The 24,100-nt window shown below is 42.3% G+C and overlaps 1 protein-coding gene across 2 annotated transcripts in view; it reads right to left on the bottom strand.

The window, feature by feature from the left end:
• The window catches only part of kif26ab (kinesin family member 26Ab), a 67,494-nt gene extending 44,078 nt beyond the window's left edge, over window positions 1-23,416 (bottom strand). Inside the window, exons 1-2 of one of the 2 annotated variants that reach the window (XM_086149976.1) lie at window positions 23,157-23,416; window positions 21,160-21,366 (exon numbers count right to left, since the gene is read on the bottom strand). In XM_086149976.1, coding sequence (XP_086006102.1) covers window positions 21,160-21,366; window positions 23,157-23,291 — 342 coding nt within the window. In that variant the 5' untranslated portion in view covers window positions 23,292-23,416. Of the gene's footprint in view, window positions 1-21,159; window positions 21,367-21,606; window positions 21,838-23,156 lie in introns of those variants that run through there. The other variant, XM_086149986.1, reaches the window with a different exon arrangement.
• Window positions 23,417-24,100: the final 684 nt, after the last annotated feature.

The raw sequence follows: 24,100 nt of genomic DNA, 5'->3' as shown, positions 1-24,100 counted from the left end.
GGTTTTCCCTTTTATGCTTTCCAGAGAGGATGTGAGCAAGCCATTGTTGTTTGCTTGGCCTGAGACAGTGTTGACCCTAACAACACACTATCTCCATATGTCTCGAAGGGATTGGCCCCCAATAAAGTAAAGGAGTGTGGTCAAGATCCTGGGGTGAGGACAAGGGCCTGCAAGCAGGCCTGCTTTCCCACAGGTAGTCCCGTTCAACGTTGACAGGTGGAGCTGGAGAAAAACGAGCACAGCTGCTGGCCTGGCCCTGGGTGAGCGCAGGGCATTAAGGCAGATTACATTCCCAGGATAAGAGAAACACTTCAAGCGACGTAATCCCTCCCTGCGCCCTGCTCCTTCTCAAACACCATCTCCATCTCTTTGACCCACTCTCCAAAACGGCCCACTCAACTCAGACCCCCTCAAGGAGAGCAGGCAGTGGAAGGCCTGTACACAGACACTGATTAGATATCAGGTGAGGTTTTTAGTGGCACAACAGATCTGGGATACAGACCATTAAATTTAACCACTGCCTTCGAAGAAACACAAAAGACAATGACTCAGGATGTCACACTAGCATGCTATTTAACTCTGTAGGAAGGCCTTTGGCAGAACACAAAACTGAATGGGTCACCAAATCACCTCAAACAGATGTTTGCTTCTGTCTGCTGACATAACAAGATAAAACAAATTGGCATTGAGGCTTTGTTCAAACAAAGCGACAATATTTGTTACAACAAAAGGGTCCCGTCATTAACAAGCTGATAAGCTATCCTCAAAGAACAAAACACATTCAACCCCCAAGTTGATGAAAGTTCTTCGGTTGTGTTAAATCTAATCCTGCACACGTCTCAGACTCTTCTTGTTTTTGATGGACGACTATGAGATTTCATCAAGTAATGATGACACCACATACACCATCGTAAAAAGACGTCATTTCTGATATATAAATCGCTTTCCAGAAAGGGAACATTTTAACTGGTGTGACGCCATACAGAAACTACCTTCATTTGGAAATCTACTGTCTTGTTGTCCTTGTGATAACTCACATGGAGAGTTAGCATAGATATGTGTGACACAAATCCCAGCAGCTTCTCCCATAAATATTTATTAGATTATGGTCATTTAAATCCTTACATGGTAAAAAAGTGAGTCATTCATTACTGTAATCTCAGTGAGATAAACCACCATTTCTGCAATGCATAAAACCATAAAGCGTTTATTTGTAATGTCAACAAATGAGACCAAGAAGACTAACTTTGAACAAGTAGATGCTTACCTTGCTAATGAAAGTGGATGAGCTCTCTAAAATCAGTCTTTCCTTAAACGTACAGCCAAGTCTGTGTCCTTCTAGCATACAGTCCAAATGAACTCACGGAGACGGATGTCAAAGACTGTCTGTCTCGTGTGACTTAGCCCTTTCCTCCCTTTAATTGTCAGTGAACTGCTGACAGAAAATGCAAATAGCAGTTTGCGTTTACCCCTTTGTGACACTTTCAACACATGATGCCTCCACCTGTCCGGAAAAATCACAGCTCTCACTACCCGGGAAATGATTACGGGGTCACTCAAATCTGCTGTCTTGAATGACGGATTTACAACTAAAACACTGTGGTGAAATTTTGAGGGGAGCGGGTGTCTTGTTGTAGCTTTCTTTCGGAGTTTGTGCATGCTATGATATATAGGTCATTCTAGCAGGCATCCCACAACTTCTTCCATCATCCTTATAACAGGTGTCACTGTCAATCACAAATAACAGAACAGATACTCCTGACTGTCAGGTTAAACATGAAGTCATTCATGTATCTACTAAATCTCCCCTATGGCCATGAATGACAGTTTATATCAATGCTTTCATATGTTCAACACATTTATCTGACTGAGAGTGTCTCTTGCTCCTGATACTTTGCATAAAACAACATTCATGTTTTTTTTTTTTTTTTTTTGTAAATTTGTACTCACATATTACAGGTTCACAAAACAAGGGTTTCAATCACATGGGACAAATGTGTGTGTGTGTGTGTGTGTGTGTGTGTGTGTGTGTGTGTGTGTGTGTGTGTCTTCATACCACACCCATCCATCACTCCAGCCTTTCACCACTTGCCCAGTTAATTACCTTTTCCTGTTCGCTCACGCACATAAAGAAAACAAGCCCTATTCAGACTATTTGGTCTGACTTTATTCTCCCTCACTCCCCTCTTCCAATATTTTCTCCCCTCCTGAGTCAACCCTAAAGAGCATTTACACTCTTTCTTCAGCTATGGATGGACTCTTGGCGTGTGTGTGTGTGTGTGTGTGTGTGTGTGTGTGTATAGAGGCGGGGGCTCACCACTGAGAGAACAGTGCCTTAAACCCCTGCCAAAATCATCTCTCCATTGGCATTTACCGGGCAATAATTATTGCTTCAACTAAGTGAGATTGATTTCTGAGAAAAAAATCCATGGGGACAAGCATGAACATCCCCCCATGTTTTCTTATTTGTGACAACAGCAACCCTACACCCCATTACTAGGTAAGTTAAAATATTAAAAAGAAAAATCTCCCATCCAGATACAGTATGTCATTCATTTTTTATCTATAGATCCTGAGGAGCATGTCAGAAGAGCAGAAGGTCTGCTGACTGTGCTGTCCTCATGAGAGAAACACTAGATTTGTTTATGCGTCCCTTCAGCAAACATCGTTCACTTCTAATTAGAATGGCTGCTTTTTGGATTGGTTGAGCTCTAAAGATAGTTTCTCTTTCCACCACCAGAATCAGCTGCGGAAATGAACCGAGATGAGGAAATAATGAAAAATTCAAAAGGCAAGCTGGAGAGACAGGGCCCAGGTGTTGCTGTAAACTGCAGGTGAAAGCAAGGACATATGGGGAGACAGGAAGGGGGGCTGGAGGGGGTTTACGGACACATTTTCAGACCACATGGATGAAGAAAAGTAGAGAATAATGTTAATCAGGTTCTCACCCTATTCTTTGAGCTTCACCCTTTTAAAGGGATGTACCTTCTAAAAGTGGAGCTACCTAAGATACAAAAATAAGAAAGGCTTGGGGACAGTGGGAAAAAACATTTAAAAAACCCTTTTTGCATTATTGACAAATTGGAATGTGCGCTTAGTTAAAGAAATGACATAACACGGGAAATTAAATTCACCTAAATTTGAGATATTTTCAGGGTAATTTTCATCTAAGGTATTTCTGACTTGCTGGTAGTTTCACAAAATATCTTTTCTAACTTCTGCTTTTTTTCTCAGACTTGATGGATTTTGTTTCTGAATCCAAGAAAACATCTTCCTATTTAGACGGTACTTTTATCACAGATTTCTTCAGTAATTTCTACCTGGGTCATTTGTTGAATGTTACAGGCGATACTAGCATTCAGTTTGTCATCAAAAACAATTCAAAGTAATGGAGTGATTCAATACATTTTAACATTCTCCCTGAGCCAAATTTAAGGCTCAAATAAAGGTTCACCAAAAGTCCTTCTGTAAGCGTGGAATGAAACGTAGTTAGTATTCCTAACCATTCACGCCAGCTTGTTGAAAGATCTATTTTTGTCCAAGAGCCCACTTTAAAACACTCACCACAGCACATAGGATTCTGATACAATAGTTTCTTGCAACAGCCCATCCAGTACTTCAAACCCCCATTCAGTACATATGTGGTGATGACAGCCACCTGCTTCTCCTCTGTCTCAACTGTCACAACAAAGCAGATGAATTCACTGCAGTTTGTTCTATTGGGGGGATTTTTTAAGCGCAGACAGAGCACTCACAGTTTCCCGTGGTTTATTCAGAGCTAAAACAAACTGCCAGTAAAGTGTCTGATAACAAATCTCCTCTGCAGGACTCCTTCAGCCACAAGGAGAATGAAAGTGTAAGAGCGGCGAGCGTCCAAAGTCTCTGCTTGTGCATGCAAATCAATGAGAAATGCAAAAGGAGGTGCTGATGCAGAAACACACGTAATTGCATCTTAGCATCCTCAAGATAACATAATGTAAACAGCCCCAGTCTATGCATCCACAGCTGGAATAGAAGTCATTATTTTTAGATCAACATTTATATATCCAACCATGTTGTGACACAAAGTCATCTAAGAAACATTCAGTATGAATCTACATGGTTTGTAGTTACCTAATTTAATATAACTTGAAATACTCATTCAAAAAATGACTTGGTTCTCTGCAGGAGTAATAGAGTGTTATAAATGTAGATGAGATTAAATGTCCAGCATTCTAAAACTAGTGTTCTCTCAACGCCCCTCTTTAAATAGGTGGGGCCATAATTATGCTGGCGAGCTGCGATATGGGTAAATATTGTTTTTTTTTCCTCCTTCCCACTCTGTCTCCTCATAGAAATGCTCAATAGATGCAGTCTCTGCCAAGAGATGGCACATCATGTCCTTCAATAGGTAATTATTGTTAAACACCGCACCTTTTATTTGGCAGATATTTCAGATTTCATTCAGCCGCCCATATGTCACCTAAGTAACAGGATCACTGATTAGAATTAAGGAATAAGTAAAGGTTAGTGCTTCTTTTGCCACCTCAACTCTCTTCTTACAGGAAAGCCCATGTCGTGCCGTGCTAAGGTGAGCGCTGCTGTGCGTCCCTGTCCCGTCTAGTCTGCAAAGCATTATCTCAGAGAGTGACACGCTTTGTGTCTCGGAAAGCTGTCGGCGCAACAATGGACCAGCAGAGGAGCAAACAGCAGAATTAGCCTTGTGTAAAAGCCTACTGTAGGTATGGCAGAGAAAAGGGGGGGGGGGGGGCACAAATTTATCATGAAAGATGTCATTACCATGCCAATGATTTCTCAGAGAACACAAATTACCACTAATAATAGACATTTAAAAATCAGCCGAGGGCTTTCAGCCAGGAGCTGTTGTAGTAATGGAAAACTGTTGTCTGTTTATGAAAGCTAGACACTGAGTGCTGGTGAGAGTACTGATAGAAAGAAACACAATAAGATAAGCACTAATATGAATCTGTAGGGGTTTTTTTGGGGGGGGTTCTTTTTTTTTTTTTTTTTTTTTTTTTTGTATTTTTTTCTTGCTAATTGAGATGTCTAGACACATTCAATTGAATCTCAGTGAGATAAGGAAGTGGGCCTGAACTATCTTGGTGAAGAATAGCACACACAAAACCACTTACTGAGTCTGAAAGATTCCCATTCACACCCCATATAATGCAAGGCTTATCAACATGTTTTTTTATGCACATTTTTCTACTTTGTCTTTTAGGAACAATGGAAGGCAGCTATATGAGGTGAAAAACTTTAATTTACACAACATTTGAAGCCTATTTAGGAAATGAATTCATCTGTGGTTCACAATTAACCTACAACAAAAAATATGAAATACAGAAGAATTACATTCCTACACACATGTTGAAGGCAAGGTCATTTGTGAACCACCGAACTGTCATTCACTTCTTTGAAAGAGCTTCCCAAGGTTAAAGACACAGTTTTCACTCCCAGTGCTGGGTGCGTACACAAAAATGAACCTGGCTTATAGAAACTATGTTCAACTATTGTGAATAAAATTGCATTGTGTTCAAATGTCATTATTTAACCATTATGTTGGACTCAAATAGAAACTTCCAAAAAACGTTCAAAAGCTAATTTATGGACATATTTTGACTTTAGTAAGAAAGGCTTTCCTTCTTTTCCTTCCAGCTCCTCCCTTCAGGAGGTGCCACAGCAAACAACATCCTCAAACAATCCCTGTCTCTGTAGTCTCTGTATCCTCTACTCTCACACCAACTGACTTCATGTCCGCTTTTAGTCTGTAGTAAGACAGACAAGGTTTACACAATAAAACAAATGTAAATATTTAATACTAATCAAAAATGACTCATTGATTCAAATAACTGTAATACTGACCTGAAGACACGGCGCCCAGAGAAGCACACTACATACATTTTAAACAATCAAGTGCTATATTGATACAAACTACCTCCATGTTTTCACATATAAATTTACTGATAACAGGGCTAACTTCAGCCTTTACTTAATTGTCGCTCTTACTTGTTTAGATGTTTAAATTTACATTTTGTTTCATTTTTTTGCTCCTCTATTTATTTTTGTGGCTTGAAACTGGACCTGAGTACTAATTTCGTACCACAAACTGTAAGGTATGCTGGTATGACAATAAAAGTAGTTCCTTGAGTCCTTGAAGACACGGCATCCAGAGAGGCATATTCCCAATTGGCACTGACATATACTTCTAATCCAATTCAGTTGTGACTTTTGTATCCACTGAAAACCTCTCTGAAAAGTGACATTCATATTTCGCATATTCAAACTGTAAGTACTATTGTTACTTTTGTAATTATGGCTCCTTTATGAAGTTTTTTTTTTTTTTTTTGATTTGTAGCTCTCATCTCACAAACACCACTTTGAAAAACCCTGCCAAACATGGTTAAGATGAAAAACAAGCTCACTATGGGAGACCACTGAATTACTTTTTTTTCAATGAGACTGTGCTATTCACATTCTTGTGGCCAGTTTCTTGTCTGCTGCTATGAAATGTCACAGCACTGCGGAGCTCAGTCAAAGCTGAGAAAATTTAGCTTGACAGAGAAACATGGGATTCTGCGAGAATGAGAGGGAAGCAGGTTCAAAGATGCATGCAAAAAGCCACAAAGAACAGAACAAAGTCAGCAAAGACAAAATCAAAAGCTTTAGAGATTTACTACTTCTCAGAGTTTCATGTGCTTTGACTGCATATATAACAGACAATGGTCACTCAGTGAGGTTTTAAGGTTATATGCCCTATAAGCTCTTAATCTTCAGTGTGCAGACTGAGTGATATAAAATATATAAGATAATGATTCAAATTGTGGCTACAAGTCCATCTGCTACACTCTGGACAGCCTGGTTTTAAAATTCAGAGCTTCAGAGCTATTGCCTCATGTTTGACTGAATCATGCAACAAATCCATCTACTTTAGTGCCTTGCTAACACACACACACACACACACACACACATACACACATTTCTGTCGGCAAAGTGGGCTGAGGGATGCAGAAGCATGCCCCTTCCATCATAGGGTGTTGGAGACCGAGGGGGTCAAAGGTTAACTAATTGTGCCGTGCATGGAGGTCGGCATTTATGTGCCTTTGTGGCAGAGCAGCGGAACACCGTCTTGGTGCCTCTTAAGAAAAACAAATGAACTCGCATCTCCCTTCTGATGACAACGGTGCCGATGAGCAAGCACACCCCATATCTTCATTTGAGCCACAAAGTCAGAGGCAGAGCACCGCTGCTGTTCCAGTGACTACATGCAGAAGACATTTTAACAGATCTGACATTCAGTTCCAGTTCCTGTCTGGCTTCTAAAGCTGCTCCAGTCCTTTATACGGCCTCTTACATGAGATAGATAAACACGTTTCTACCTCAGGGCAACACATACTTTTGGTAAAACAAAAAAACTAAAGGTTTGGTTGGCACGCTCTGGTCTATCAAACAACATTCTTGCGCAAGTGGTTATTTCTTTTTAGGGACCCTATAAAAAAACTAAACTTAGCTCTGCTGTCAAACTCTTGGAATTCCTGAAGAGGAACTCCCTGTTTTTAGAGTGACACCCTGAATAGAGGAGAACAGCAGATAGTTATCATGTCTCAGCAGTCAATAATTAGCTGTTTGCGCGACACGACTATCACTGCCTTCTTATTTAACCATGTCCCCTTACCTGTTGTGGCATCAACAGTATCACACTGTGAATTTTACAGTTTTGAATGTACTTGCAGATGAGCTAGAGGTAAGCGTGTGCATCCGTGTGCGTGTGGGTGTGTGCATGCACCATCCTGTTGTAAGGAATGAATGTGTATGATGGATGGATAAAATCCCATGAAACCGTCTGTCTGATGGAAAAGGTATTGTAATAGGGGGTCTCGCTATCACCTAGAGAAAAGGAGTGTCTCACTTTCATGATTAACAAAATGTCAGGAGGATTTCCTTTCCTAAACAGTGACGACGGTCATGAGCAGCTGGCAGCCAAACAGACCCGGCCAGATGCCACCTCTTTTGCTCTTTTGCCTATGGCTTCTGCAGTGTTTTGGAGACAAGAATGACCCAGGCCCCTGTCAACAGCTGGAAAAAGCATAACTCGTTTTGCTTTGTGAAATAAAAATAACACCGCGATGTGTCCTGCTGCTGGTTACGCCCCGAGCAGGTCTGTTTTTTCTGGCGAAGCGGGTCACTGTCAAGCAGAGCTGGACCTATAAAGCTAACAAAGATCAAGGCAGCACTTTCCTAGCCTCCGTTTTTGCTCTTGACTTTTCCTGTTTTGACAGGAAACAGGAGATGATAACACAACCACACAAACAGGCCGATATTGCCTTTGACCTGATGCCGGACTTTACTCGCGTGGCAGTATCTGTTTTCTTTAGAAGACCTGGTGTCCAAACACTTAAAAAAAAAAAAAAAAAAAAAAAAAACTGCCCAGGGCAAATTGACTTCATAAGACTAGCATGGTCAAAAAGATATTATGCGAACGTACAGCAAGCATCACACCTTTTTCCAAGTGTGGCCGATCACATGTTTGTCAAACAAACCTCCTCACAGATACCAAGCAGCGTGCCAGCAGAGTGATGCACAAAAGCAACGCAATAAAACAGACCACCAAAGTCATGGACACAAGTCTAAAAGAGGAGAGATGAAAGCTTCGTCGGTCGCCACGGGGACCCAAACATACATGGCAGAGGTGAACAGAGGAGCAATGTCAATATCTTGCCGAGAGAGGAAGAGGGGGGGGGGTGGCACTGTGGAGATGGCTTTGAAGGCCACAGGAGGTGCAGATGGGTAAGGTCTCTTGTCCGAGGCTCTTTTTTGGAATGTGGGCCTTTTATGTTGTCAGGAAGCACACTGTGGTGAGACACAACAAGTGGAGTGACGGGGCCATTAGATGGTCTTTGTTGATGGCGAGAGAAGCTCAAAGGAACGAGACACTTTGATTGCCCTCTCTGATCCCCCACTAGTCTTTGTTTATGAGCTAATTAAGCATTGTTCAGTTGCTGCAGGAGCCTTGAGCACTCCATCCCATAGCACCACCGTCACCTTAAATGGCTACTGTAAGGCTTTTACAGCACCTTCTAGAACTTAAAAAACTAACGGGAAAGTCTCACCCATTTTTTTTTTTTTTTTTTTTTTTTTTTATTAGTGTAATGGAAACATGGGTGAAAGGGAATTTGGCGAGAGCACATATGAAATAGAGGGAAACACATGGACGATAGCCTGACAGGTCAAATCCAGTTCAACAGTGGCCTCTGTGGGAGTTCAAGTGTGCCCTGGTTTCACCCCTCATAAGGGGCTGTGGAGCGAAAGCAGTTTCGCCCTCACAATGAGATGAAGACATAAATACCCAACGTGGGTTGAGGAGGCAGAGGGGTCAGTAGATGGACAGAACGGGTAGGAGGGGGCATCATATTGCTAGATGAATGTGGTAATGGCCGTGTGAATGGAATGTTACAGAGAAAGCTCGCACAGGGGAAGGAACATGACAAATATTAAATATTTATCTGTGTTAAAGGACAGGGGGAGGGAGATTGAGAGACGTATGGGATAAAGAAAAAAAGGGAAGCTTAAATTAATAATTGAGAAATGACAATGTCAAAGAGGAACTTGTTAAGTGATGGTATACATTTACAGTAAAGAGTGCTCCAATCTAAGTCAAAGTCCAATGTTTGTTCCCGTGGCCACCCCTTTCGAGCAATGGTGGCGTTGCTCAAAATTCCGACTAGAGCCTAACTAACTCACAACCCTGTGAACACTGTCTGCGAATAAATTCACACCTTCCAAGTTTTAAACCCTGCTGTCTGTCTGAACTTGCAGTGGACTTAGGTGAGCGACTGGGGTTCTGGAACACCCAGGTCTTGTTAGCTTCTGCTCCAAAGAGTTAAGATGTGCAAGACTTAACCTCGACCACAGGTCCGCTCCAGGAGAGCCTACCTTCTCTTCACATCTCAAAGTGCTTCTGTGTCTCACAGACCCCTTCCTGCAATGTGTTGGTTTCGTGCATAAAGAGCAGAAAATGACCGGCATTAAAACAAATTGAAGTTTCCTAAATCAGAGGCGAAAAAATTGCACACTTGATGTCAGCAGAGCACTTTGAATAAAACAAATGCCAAATAAAACCAATCCAAACAGTTAGGTCAGAGAAAAATTGGGAAAATGAGAGAAAATGTTAATGGTAATATTATGAAAATGAAGATAATGAGGAAGGTTATGTAATGGCAATGCAAGACATAAACAATGCATTTGCACGAATAAAGTATGGGCATCACTTTGCCCGGCTCTGTCAGGCCTGGTGGTGTTTCCCTTCAGCAAAGACACTCTGGCTTTTATAGATAATGTTCAAGTGATACTCAGGCGCAAATGCAAGGGATGTAGAGGCAGATTGGGACTTGTAAACACAGAAGTTTAAGTTTAAGTGCCTAACACGCACCCAGGAGATAAAACAGCCTAGAGCTCTTCAGCAGAAAGGGTGACATCATAAAATAGAGCGTCAGTAACAAGAGGGGGAAGCATAAAGGACAGATCTATTAATGGGAGCCACCGCATGGAGGAGGAAAGGGAAGGTTTACTCTTAACGCATCTCTGTGAGACTTGACAATTTTAGGATGATATAATATCTCAAGGAAAAAACAGATAAAAAAAATCTGAGTCTTAATTTGATTATAGGTTTCCCACTGATCTCAAGTTAAATTCCAATTCAGTTTGTGGGGAAATGTGCTCAGGATGAATTGCAAGTATGAATGAAAAAACAAAAGGAATCCCCCAATCATTAGTGCTTGAGCAGTTATCCTCAACACGCCAAAGGGAATGCACAAAAGGTATTACTTCTTTTTCAGCTCTCCCTACTTTGGACGCTAGTCTTTTCATGAACAGAGGTGACAGGGACTTTATAGAACTACTGCATTTTGATCAACTTTTCTGCTTAAAATCCATTATAAAAATCCATAAGCTAAAGTTGACCTTTTCATTGTTCTGCCTGTGGAGAAATTCAGCAGCATCATTTTAGATGGGAATGGGAGCAACTCTCCTTCCATATTGAGGGACGTATTACTCTGCCATTTCCTTTCAAATGTCAGCAAGTAAATTGCAATGTCTAATCTTTCAGACATCGAACCAAAAGGGAAACTGAAAGACACCCTTCCGCACATACATGCTTTTGGGTAAACGGTTTTGAGTTCGGATAGGTCACCATTTTATGTTACAGGGACATTAAGCTTGAGTAAAAAGCAAAACAAAAACATTATGTAGGGTAAGACTTGTGACGAAGACTCTTCAGCTCATTTGCTCAACCAGTAACAACAATTTTGCTAAATAATAAGTTAACAGCTGGGCATGGCATGACTAATATCACGGTAATCCAAGCTTTTTATCACACAGTTTTAGCTACCAGTTTGGCCCAACTGAGTCCCAGACTAATGGTACTGGCAACACACCTTCTCCATCACTGCTTCCATTAAATTGATCACCATCAGCGCCACATGGTAGACTGAGGAGAAAACACTGATTCCGATAATGCTGTTATAATTTGGTGCCAGTTAAGTTTGGACAAAATGGATGAGTTTTAAGGTAAATTAGAAAGGATAGAGAGGGAGAGAGAATGCTCTTCATCTCTTCCTTTTTCCCTGGCACTTACATGTACATTTACACATCATCAATACATGTACTGACGCTCACCCATGGAGCTGCACGCTCAAGCATGAAATGAACATGAGCAGCATGAACTTTGACTGGCATTTTTACACTGCAATGAGATTTATGGAGCACTATATATGTATCTGACTGTGCTCCTGACCAAGAAACAAGAATAGCCCAACACTTTGCTAGCAAGCCAAGTTAACATAACCCATCACAGTGTATCTGCTATTCCACAAACACTAAACTACAATTATAGAAACATGCAAACATTGCATCACCGTGACAGGAAAGGATGCACATAAACAATAGTTTTTTCTTTTCAATATTATTGATGGCGAGTCGAGCAGTTCAACGAGAGCCAGCAGAAGAGTAAAAGAAGCAGAAAAAGCCCTGAATGCCAAAATCCATCGGAAAAACAAACACATATCCACAACATGGCGTTTATGACTTTACACAGCTGTTATATTCAGATGTTCTTTCTGTAACGGTATGTACTATAATATGACCAAACAAATCGAAAACTATGGACACTCTGATGGATTGTTCCATTTGATTAAACGTTCCACTTTTTTTTTTTTTTTTTCAAATAATAAAACCGATAACTGCTTCAAAGAAAAAGCCTTACTCATGGTTTTTTCATGTGTTATTAGCGTTGGTCACTTGTAGCCTTCTCACATCTTGACTGATATCATACACTCGCCTCAGTGATGGGAAACGGTGCCAAAGACAAGCGCTTTCAGCTTTCAAAAACAGGCGAGCGAGAGGTAGAAGCTCCATTTATATCCGACAAAGAAGAAAACAAACAAGGCAATTTAAAACCGAAGTTAGGCACTTTACGCCACTTATTCAGTGTTTGCCGTGAATGCAGGAGCCACACCCAGACAGCCAAGTTTGCTGTCAACATATCCATCTTGGCAAGTATGCACAGCACTGGCGTTCTCTTTCAGCACATTGTTATAAGCCAAGCGATTTGTCTGCTTCTGTAAGGCCTACTGTCGACTGAATACGGCTTATAGAGCCAGCAAGAGATTAACACCAACTCACGGCTGCGCCAATTATGCGTACCATCTTGTACATTTATCCCGGCAGATATCTTTTCCCCAATACCTTGAATCAGACTCCATAATTGACAGCAGTCTGCCGGCATTTTACATATTGTACTAGACTTTGACATATGTAACTGCGCAGTAAGTTCCCAGTGAGACCGTTCAATACATACACACAAGTTAATCCAATATATTCCCACTAGTCCCGCTTCTCAGTTGCATTTTTTTTTTTCTTTGCTCATTGACATTTCTGCTTTCGCTGCTTTGTCCTTGGGCTCTGAAGCATCACATCACCCTGGTAGCCCAGACCATATCATCATTGTTTCATTACAGTCTGGCTCACTGTTGCACAGCGGCAAACTCTCTCTCACATAACTTGTGCCATGCCTCGCACTTTACACAGATATGTTGACAATGAGTTTCTAAATGTCACTCATTAAAGAAAACCAGATCTAAACCTCGCTTCTTATTTCCTACACCGTATGCACAATTATTAGGCAAGTTGTGTTTTTGAGGATTCATTTTGTTATTTTACAACTACAGTGCTCTTGGTCAATCCAAAATGTTAAACCCACAAACCTTAACATTTAAGTTGTACAAGTGAAGTTTTGGCATTCTTAAAGAGAATATCTCTATGTACACTATTATTAGGCAACTATTATTATGAAGAATTATTAAGCAACTAAGCAAAAAAAAAAAATTTTCCCATCTCACTTGTTTATTTTCACCTGTTAAAGTGAGAATAATAGAGAAACTTTTGGTCAATCCAAAATGTTAAACCCACAAACCTTAACATTTAAGTTGTACAAGTGAAGTTTTGGCATTCTTAAAGAGAATATCTCTATGTACACTATTATTAGGCAACTATTATTATGAAGAATTATTAAGCAACTAAGCAAAAAAAAAAAATTTTCCCATCTCACTTGTTTATTTTCACCTGTTAAAGTGAGAATAATAAAGAAACTCCAAAATTTACAAGTAAATATTTCTGAAATTTCAAAAAACACAACTTCAGTGACCAAGATAGCCGCCCTTCTTTTTGGTGGCAGTCACAACCCTTCCATTCACGGAGCCAGTCAGTTTCTTGATCTGGTCAGAATCAACTTTTTGTGCAGCGACAACCACGGCCTCGCAGATGCTGTTCAGAAAGGTTTACCATTTACCTTCACTGCACAAAAAGTTCTCAATAGGGTCCAAAAGTTCTCAATAGGGTTAAAGTCAGGTAAAGAGGCGGGCAACATCATTAGCTTTTCATCTTTAAGGCCTTTACTGACCTTTACTGGTTAAGTTACTGGTAGAGTACACTGATGCATGTGATGGAGCGTTGCCTTGCAAAAAAAACTCTTTTTGAAAGATGCAGACTTTTTCCTGTACCACTGCTTGAAGAAAGTGTCTTCTAGAATGTGGCAGTAGGTCTGAGAGTTGATTTTGGGTCAATTTTCAACCCAAAAAGGTCCAACTAGCTGATCTTTAATAATATCTGCCCATGTCAATACACCGCATCCACATTGCTGGCTTTATTGAGTCAAAGTGGAGCTCTGTGTCTGTTACTGATCCAACCACGGGCCCATCCATCTGGTCCGTCAATTGTCATCTCATCAATCCACAAAACCTTTGAAAAATCTGTCCTCAGATATTTCATGGCCCATTCTTGAGGTTTCAACTTATGGGTCTTGTTCAGAGGTGGTCGGGTTTCAGCCTGTCTTACCTTGGCCATGTCTCTGAGAACTGAAAACCTCGTACTTCTTGACACTCCAGGTAGGTTGCAGCTGTGGGTTCCTGGTAGCTTCAAATTTGATTCTTCTCAAATCTTTGGCAGTAAATTTGCTTCTTTTCTTCTCGACAAGTTTCTTGCGACCCTGTTGACTATTTGCAACAAAATGTTTGATGGCTCTGTGATCACGCCGAAATATCTTAGATATTTCAAGAGTGCTGCATCCCCCTGAAAGACTTTTACAAATTTTTAACTTTTTAGAGCCATTTAAATCTCTTTTTTGGCCCATTATCCCAGAGGAGAAAAATCTGCCTAATAATTATGCACACCTTGATATCGGGTATCGATCATTGATCTCCTTAGGCCACGCCGACCCTCGTTTGACAAATACACATCACCTGATATGCATTAAATCCAATAAGCATTCAAGTTTATACAGCTTGGAGTTGGAAATTATGGATAAAATTATGATATGGTCAAAATAACCACTTGCCTAATAATTGTGCACACAGTGTAATTGGGTCTTTTAGCGTCAGGTAAAATATTCAGCTCAATTGCGATGCAGCATTCCAAATAGTTCTTTTGCAAAATCAAAATAAACCCCATAATCTTGTACAGACAAGCTACTGTTGCATAGTTAAGTTGTCTAAAGGTATCACTGAATGCAATTTGAGAATTAGGAACAGTAAAATTGGATCAGTAACATTCTTAAGTTCTTACACTTGATGCCATCATGACATAAAGACTTGAGTCACTGGAAAAGAAGAACTGCTAAAGTAACACCAACAGTCTACAAAAAAATCACTCTATTTGACATCCATGTCTTCGATGCAGGGCAAATACATATGATTAAAATTGCAGGTTCGTGTAGTAAATTTACTTCTCCATCTAGAGAGCTGTTAAAGGTCAAAAATAAAAATTTATGTCTGCCAATTAAGCATACAGTTATTTAATTTAAGGAGATGAAAATTTAGAGCAAACAAACAAATGTCAAACGGCATTGATGTTTTGTAAAAGCTGAAATGAAAGCAGCCTTTTTAAAACTGTTGTCACTTCTCTGCTGCAAACATATCTCTGGCAAGATTTTATTAAAGAGCTTTCATGAAAGCACATAAAGCTCCATGGTCTCCAGCACTTGGTCCCTCTCATCAGCTCATTATTGGGTAATGGTGCAGCTGGTCTACTCTGTGGCAGATTGGGACTGGATATTTTGCTTGACACTTAAAATTTGAGGACTTTATATAGTCGTCACAGCAACAAAAAAATGAATGCATCAAAGTAAATACATAAGTCCAAGAAGCTCTTAATCACTCCGCTCACATGGACAGGTATCTGAAGGAACACCTGGACTCTTCTCTGCTCTGCAGACTTTACAGTAGCATGCACATGCATCAGTAAGGCCCAGATGGCAAAAAAGGGGACGCGAGTGTGTCTATATATGTGTGTGTGTGTGTGTGTGTGTGTGTGTGTGCAAGCACGCGCACGCTCGCACATGTGTGTGTTGGGGGTGATGCATCTGCTGGGAAATCTCAGTCAGTTCCTGTTTCATCTTGCCCACTATGGATCTGCCTCTTGGAGTGCACGGCAAGACTGGAGGAGCAACAGTAATGGCAAGAAAGCTGGGAAATTCCTCAACCTCCTCCAACGGATTCCTTCACTCAGTGCAGATTAGTGCCACACCAAATCATCACTCCTTGCATCTGTGCACCCTTATCCATGTACTGCACTAGGCTTTGTAGGAACCTACAAACCTTCTGAAAACAAGGAGGGAACAACTTGGATCAATTCACTGCCAGCCCCTCAAATTAAAGACAAGAAAATTGAAATAGCAGCAGACACAGTAAAGACATGAGCATTGGTTTCTGTGTTTGCTGGTGATAAGAAAAACAGTCTGCGGCCGGTGAAATACAGCGACTTTGAAAAGCAAGATGAAGCAGGAGAGGAGCACTTTGCTTCTATTCCAAAGTTACACTATAGAGGAAAGCATTTGCACTGTGCAGTTCCGAGGTGGTTATAAAGGCTGAGAAATAACAAAAAATGAATTTAAGGGTTTAACCTCAAGAAACACATCTTCCTGCTGTACCCTGAAAATTGCATTCACGCCACCAGGCCTTTCATTACATGCTGGTGTACCCACTGCATTGCACAGTTGGAGAGGCTTTGTTGCACTTAACATATTTCGTGCCACGTTCCTTGATTAGTTTGTACCATAAGAGATATGACTTTAGATTATTATATTATATATTTATTTATATTTAAGAACTTGTCATTTTTACATAAATCAGGAAATGTGCAATGTTAAAACCAAAAAACCCAAATAAGTTGCAATATCGGAATCTAAATTTTATCTACATATATTGCACTTTTTGTTATGTATTTTGGGTATTTTCGGGATATACGAGCAGTTAAGAGGATTCTTTGATTTTGCATCATCTCACTGAGAAATGAACCCCGTTGTATTATCACGTAGATTAGATTTAAATGACCAATAAAACACTGAATTGAGCTGAGAATCTGGTTTAGCAGTTTTCAATTATTTACACCGGCTTAGGGCTCGAAAAAACATCACCATCAACAGGGGCTATAAAGAAGTGGACATCATGGCCACAAACACAAAGAAATATGTCACACATATTGGTGGATGACAGCTGTGGAGAGACTACAGGAATTAAACAAAGCTGTCTTGAGGCAAAGTGGCAGCGGGCAGCTGCTCAGGTTCCCAAATACAGTGTGACAAGGTAGCAGGGAGCCATGACTGATGTCTGAGGCCTTTGCACCACTTGACACTAGATTATCACTCTGCAGTTTAACACAGCCACATACCATAAAGCAAAAGTCACCCTGCACAAAGGGATGGAGTGAGAGGACAGCTTAGCCCAGAGCCTCCTGCATTCACCCTATGTCATCGCTCATCTCCTCCAATGCTCTATGGAGTAAAGGCACTTTTGGGCAGCCACGCAACACACATATCAGTGAGAGCCTCGGGGGTTAAGTTGCTTAGGTGAACAGAACAATACGGCCATAATGCTCTCTTTTAACCCAGTGTTAGATCAACATTCACAGCCTGAGGGGGTGGGTTTCATACAATCTTTTTCTATTCTTCTCTAACCATCAGTCCGTGGGTTACCTGGTTCTGTTGCCGGCCTCCTGCAGCATACCTGGCAGCATACACTTGCTCCAGAACGGGTCAGCCCCCTGAAACTCTAAACCATTATTAAGGCTTGGAAACAGACAGAAAGGTCAGGGGTCAGTCAACAAAGGAGAGGTTATACCCCCCCCCTCTTAACTTGCCCAAGGAATAGTAGCTTGGCAGCCAGATCTCCATCCCTCCTGGTTGTCACCCATTCCTCTTACACACTCTTTTGTGCTATCATGAACAAAGAAATGGTCCTGTGACCTTCTTGACCATGGCAACCAGCCCCTATGCATCATTTCTTCCATAGCAATTGAAGGCGTTTAAAAAAACTGCGGCAGGCAAGAAACATGCCATAAAATTCAAGAAAGTTCAAACAAATTAATAGCCCACACTTGAGTTTTACTGTAGAAATTAGTAGGGGGAGAGGAGTTCCACAAAGAAAGCAAGACTCATGAATGTAAAAAAATGTTATTGACTTTTTTTTCCTGGGAGCAACTGTTGCATGACATCAGGTTAATTAATGCCTTCAATGATTCAAGAGACAAAAACTGATATCTGGCATATTGAAAGAATTGCTAACAGCTTTGCTCTTTGATCGGATCCAGGGTCAAGCTAGGAAAAAAGAGCAACTCAACCATGAAACCAAATCGAGTCATTTGGGAGGTTTCCTATTCCCGTAATTTATCAATTCTAAAGGAAAAAACTGGCAAAAGCCTAATGGTACATTAATTCCTGCAGCTACATTCATGGTCACACACAAACACAGTATCCATGATGGTTTTGGACACACTTTGCATATCATCTGTGCATGGTGAACACAATTAGCCTTCAGGCTGCACTGTCGAAATCATAGATTTCAATTTCATTCTCAGCTTGATCTCCATCATGATGTGTTTGTTCAGTTTCTTTGAAATCGCAAAGGTCATTAGTAAGGTGAGACGTGGCCACGGATGAACGGAGTCGACAACAAATTCACTCCAACAACATTTATAAGACACCCAGGACATTCTCCATTAATCACCTGGTTTACATCCGCAACAAAACCTGGTGTGACTAACAAACCAATTTGTGTGCCTTTGGTTTGTCCCAAAAAAGATGTGGTCCATGATTTGAACATGACAATGTCCCGACCATGATGCCAAATTTGGGAGTCTATAAGGGAGCCTGCAAACCCGTTCGGATTTCTTCTGTCCGCATTTTTTCAAGTGACGGTGGAAAGTCAAGCGTTCCGTTACTTTGATTTGTTGCCGTCTTGTGTGTGATATCTGTGGTTGGCTATTTTGTTACATACTTCTTTACTCTGATTGTTGCGGGTAAAGCTGATCGTGTCCACAGCAATATCTGTTCTGCAGCCGTTAACATCAACACGAACACGAACGCACTGGGAATTTCATTTCAAAAGCTCTGACAAACACATTTCGTTACCTCTGGGCTTTACTTTTTTACACTGATAGCTAGCACAAAAACTGAAAGGAGCTTAAAATGGGCATCTTTTGTTTTTAATCAACAGAAATGAGATACATCAGTAGAAATGCATATCTAGGTAACAGTCATTAGGGGGCTCAATATCTCCAGGCAACTGTATCCATGAAAATGCAATAACCTATTGTGTCACTGACACTGACTATACATTTTCATGATGAGGAGGAGAACACGAGCACAAAGATCACCCTCCTCTCATTTCATCATGTCATGGCAAAGGAGCAATGATATCGAGTCCCTTGCTGATCCCTAGTTTTTGCTACAGCTAAAAAATATAGAAATAGTAAAACACTGTTAATTGGGGTTTTCGGACTCATGGGTCACTAAGCACTATATTAGAAAAATGAAAAGGAATCCATCTAAAGAAAGCACTTGAATGATAGGACTGATGTACCGGCTTATGTTTACCCAGTAGGTAATGCACAAAAATTCCAGTGTGTTATTTCAAAAAAAAAAAAACAACGAAGAAATGAATGTAAGTATGTATATGGTTTTGATATGGCTATTTGGTAGAGTGGTCACTTCTGACTTCTGACTTCTGGTACTTCGGATCTTTGTTGACTGAAATGCACTTTTTGTAAGTCGCATTGGATAAAAGCATATGCCAAATTACTGTAATGTAGTGTAAAATGTAATGTAAAAGGCCCACTTCCTCAATTGGACACCAGGGCACAGTTTCTTACGTGTAGTGCTGAGGATTTGAGAACACAAACAAAAGTCTAGATTGCCTTGGAGTGTGTGAGCTGTGAACTTTCCCTTCACGTATGAAAGGACATTCACTCGACACAAACACTCTTCCTTGTATTTTAATCCAGTCTGTATTAGCACTGTATTCAAACAATGCGTCTACAGCCAGGGTGACGGGGAGAGGGATGTCTGGGGACTAAGCCGACTTCCTCTCCACAAAACGTACGGGCGGATGGAGAGGGAGGGGACGCGTAACCTCGGGTAAACAGTCTCATTTTTCCCAGGACAACCACAGACACAACAACAAACTCCCCTGCGGCTACAGCAGGTAGTGCAGATACAGCAGCAGGTCACCTGAGTCACCTCGCTGACCTTATCCCCTCAACGGAGGATGCAGTTCGGAAGCAGTCGTCCATAACCGTTTCCACACTGCGAGACCCAACAGGTGAGCAGCCTGAACTCACAGAAACAATGATTTTTCTGTGCATCAGCTGAAGCCCATGATACACAGTGGGTAAAATAACGGCATCCTTACCGTCTGAGAATCGATACTCAATTTAGCCATTACCCAGCTCTCGATTGTCATCCTCCACCACAGAGAGCGTGTGATGAAGATGACAAAGACCCTCTGAAGTCAGCTCCCGTGAAAGATAGTGCCATTTAGGGAGCGCTATCGTGTGTTTAGAGGACGGACTCACCCGAGTGTGTCCCTGAATACAGATCTGACATGCACGGATAAGTCGACAAAGATAAGACCACACTGATGTCTCACACAAAGAGCCCAGGTGCGACCGAAGGTGCTCCCGCGAGCCAGGGACCCGTAAGAAAATCAGCCGCTGCAGACTGAGACCCCCCCCCCACCCCTCAAAAATGGGCCAGCAGAGAAGAACCAGCAAACCAGGCCCGACACAACAACAGTCTCAGAGCCTATATTTAACCGTGGTGGGAATCGTGGGAGCAGCCGTACAGGAACACTTTCAATGCACGCCGAAGGTCGACTGGGACTTAACTTCCTCTTCAGTCTCCAATGTGAGAGGCTTGCTAATTTCAACCCCCGATCCCCTCACCCAACAGCAAAATAAAGAGATAAGCATTGTTTAGCCAAACAATGGGACACTTTTAAAGTCTCAGAAGCTTCCATTTTCACATCTAAGGCCAGCAGTGGAAAGCGAGAATGGCCATAAACTCCTTAACTAGTGAACGGTAATCTTTAAGAACAGTTAAAAAAATCATCAAGCTCAGCCTTTTGAACTGCCCATGAATATCAGTTTAGGTCAGGTGTGGGCAGCCCTGAGGATAACAGACAGAGAAGCTGCTGACAGAGCTGGAAGAAATTTTTTTCCTCACAGTAAATGGGGTCTGTATCTTTTTCTGGGTCTGAGTCTTTTGTCATTATTATTATCATTATTATTCGGACATAAATGTGGAGCAGGTGATGGTGCGTTCACGGAATTTATACACACCTTTAATGAGTTTTCATCCACCAGCTTCCGCAGCTCGGAGACTTTCGTTTGACAGTTTTGGCAAAAGACTCCCTTCTCCTCCGATTCGGGGATGGAAACCGCGCCGGCGCCCTCAGGAGGAGGCCGGCTGCTGCACTGCGCGTCCACCGCAGAGTGGAGTCTTTTCCTGGGGGTCGCCGGAGACATCCCCGTGGGACATCCCTCGACCTTAAAAAGTGAAAAAAAAAAACACAACAAAATGAGAGATGCGTCTGAGGTCAATGCGACACACGCACACCTGCGGGGTGTCTGCGGGGAAGAGGGCCAAATTCCGCTGCCTTGACAACGCGTCTGCGTTGACACCTGTCATGAGTGCGCACTTCGGTCTACTTTTAATCCGAATGCAACGATCACAACAACAACAAAAAAAGTCATGAGTCTAATCGGATCACGGAGCGCTGAACTTACAGGAGGTAAATTCGGAGTCCCTCCATCACACGCGTGGCTGTCTCTGCGTGAGTTCATTTTTTCCCGGGTCACACCTTCACTCAGCGAACTGTAAAAAGTTTGGTGGATTTTTTTTTTTTCCCTGTTTCGCCTTTGAGCAGCGACGCAGAGCAGCAGGTCCGGGCTGAGGACCCCCCGCGCACCCGACTGACGCCGCTCATCTGTCAACCGGTTTTGCCCCACTCCACCGGCGGCTCCTGATGCGGCGAGACTGCGGAGGGGCCCCGGGTGGAGGGGATGAGGGGTGGATGGAAGGGGGGGGGGGGGCGCAGGAGGCGGTATTTACTCCAGGAATGGGAGGGTTGAAGGAAAGTTTCCTGCGCAGCCTTAAGGAATAGTGTGAGAGTTCTTAAAATCCCTTTTTTTTGTTGACAGGGAGCAGAGAAATATCATGGTTTGCCCACTTTGAACAACACATCCAACCTCCCAAGGAACTCCCCTTCCCTTCCCTGAATGTAGAAAGACGATTCATTTTCGCATGTCCTGAAAATCCATCTTAAAATACTTGCTATTTTCACAGTGGGACTCTTTCACATTTTCACATTTCCTCCACCTCGGAGGATCAGCCCCTCCTTAGATGGCCAGGAGTAAGACACAAGCGACATACACACAGGTACAATCATGTATATGTATGCCTGTATGAATACATACATATGTAGACGCACACATGTGTGTATCCACACAATCTTCATTTTTTTATTGTTTTTTTTTTTTTCATATATAGTCGTTTTACTTGATTCCAACCCTTTCCAGGCAGAGGAGAGAACCGTCGTTAGTGCTACTCTGGCGCCATCATCCGGTGAGGTTGCGTAGCCGCCCTTCCCCTTCCCCTCCTCCCAAGTGGAAGGTAAGGGTATGAGGTTAAATATTTAATTAGTAGACGTTTAATATTTCATGTGGATGATGTAAGCAGACGACAGTGGCCGCGGATTCTGCCCTCAAATGACCCATTTATATAACCCCCCCCCCTCCCCCGGGCCTTTTGTGTTACAGCCAATGTGGTTTGATTTCTAAGGATATACTTTGACGCGCTGATCCCAGAGTGAGGTGCAACATAACAAATAAGGTTTTTGATATAAAAAAAATTCCCCTAAAATAGTCATTTAATTTTTTGTTTGTTTTTTTAACGTTTAAAAAGTCCCAAAACGCAGTAAATGAGACATCAGTGAAGTGGTCTGAGGGGGAGTTGGGAGCTGCTTCTCAATCACAGCTTTTGTCCAACCTCGATTTATCGGCGCCTGTTTGACCAAACAAAAAGTTTATCACCGGCAAATTCATGCTTATCAATTTGGAAAGTAAGTCATATGAGATTTTTTTTTTTGAGCCACAATGATGTTGGGAATTGAAGAGGATGACACCGAGACAGAAGCGGTCGAATGCGCCGAATGTCGGACACTGAACTGGGAGCGCATCACTTGTCCGCCGAAGAGGTTTCCAATCAACGCCCTTAACATTAAAAGATAAATAAAAAGAAATCCACCACACACATTAAACACCCGTGAGCATCTTACCTTGTTTTTTCTCTTTAACAGGTGACTTGTAAATCCAAATATGATATCCGAGTCCACGAAGATCGTCCCCAGGTCTATGACGCCGGGGCTGGGCTCCCCGGCGCCGGGGGATCCCGGGGAGTTTGGAAAAGCCATGCGAAACGCAGCCGAGAAAATATTCCACCTCTGTGGGCAACTATTTCATCCGCAGAGGCATCTAACTCACACCCCTGACGGCCCCCTCTCACACCCGCGGGGCTTCTTAATCCGGACATCCAGCGGCCAAGAGTGAGTAATCGCGCGTCCACGTGAGATACCGGGCGAGACGTCCAGGTGCCCGATGGGAGCGGGGGTCGGTACGATCCATCCGGGGCGGGTTGGGGGTTAGGGGGGGGGGGGGGTGGCCTGGCTACTCGGCGGCTTTCCTCCTCTGCGAGAGTTTTCCGGCCATCCCGAGGCAGGTGGCGCCTGAGCCGCAGGTCTGAGATCGAGGATGCGCCCTGAGCATCCACCGCGCACTGCTCCCCTCCTCCTCCTCCTCCTCCCCCTCCTCCTTCTCCTTCTCCTCCTCTTCTTCTCTCCGTCAGATGACTGGCGTCAGCTCTCCAGCGACCGCCTCGCCATAATATTCCTTAATATCTTGCGTGTGCGTGTGCGCGCGGTAATGACCTCATCGGGATTTATTTTACCCTTCTTCCTTTAGTATTCCCTTCAGGGTGCGAGGGGGTCCGTCTATTCTGCGGTCTCACAACGATAACCCTAGGTGTCATCTCAAATCTGGATATATTTATTGATTTTTCCTTTTTCCTTTTTTCATCTCTTCAACTCGGGATAAACAGGTTTTTGAGCAGATCGAAGCCTAATCAAACTTCGGCGTCACGTCCGTGTAACTTCGCCACGTGATCTCTTGTCTTGGCAACCCTCTGATTAATAATGTAAGATACTTCTAGAAACAAAGAGGAGCT

Source organism: Fistularia commersonii, chromosome 1 (genome assembly GCF_037954325.1).
Source record: "Fistularia commersonii isolate RoL2024-O1a breed Wild chromosome 1, RoL_Fcom_v1.0, whole genome shotgun sequence".
Classification (NCBI taxonomy): domain Eukaryota; kingdom Metazoa; phylum Chordata; class Actinopteri; order Syngnathiformes; family Fistulariidae; genus Fistularia; species Fistularia commersonii.
This window is presented reverse-complemented; position numbering and strand designations above follow the sequence as displayed.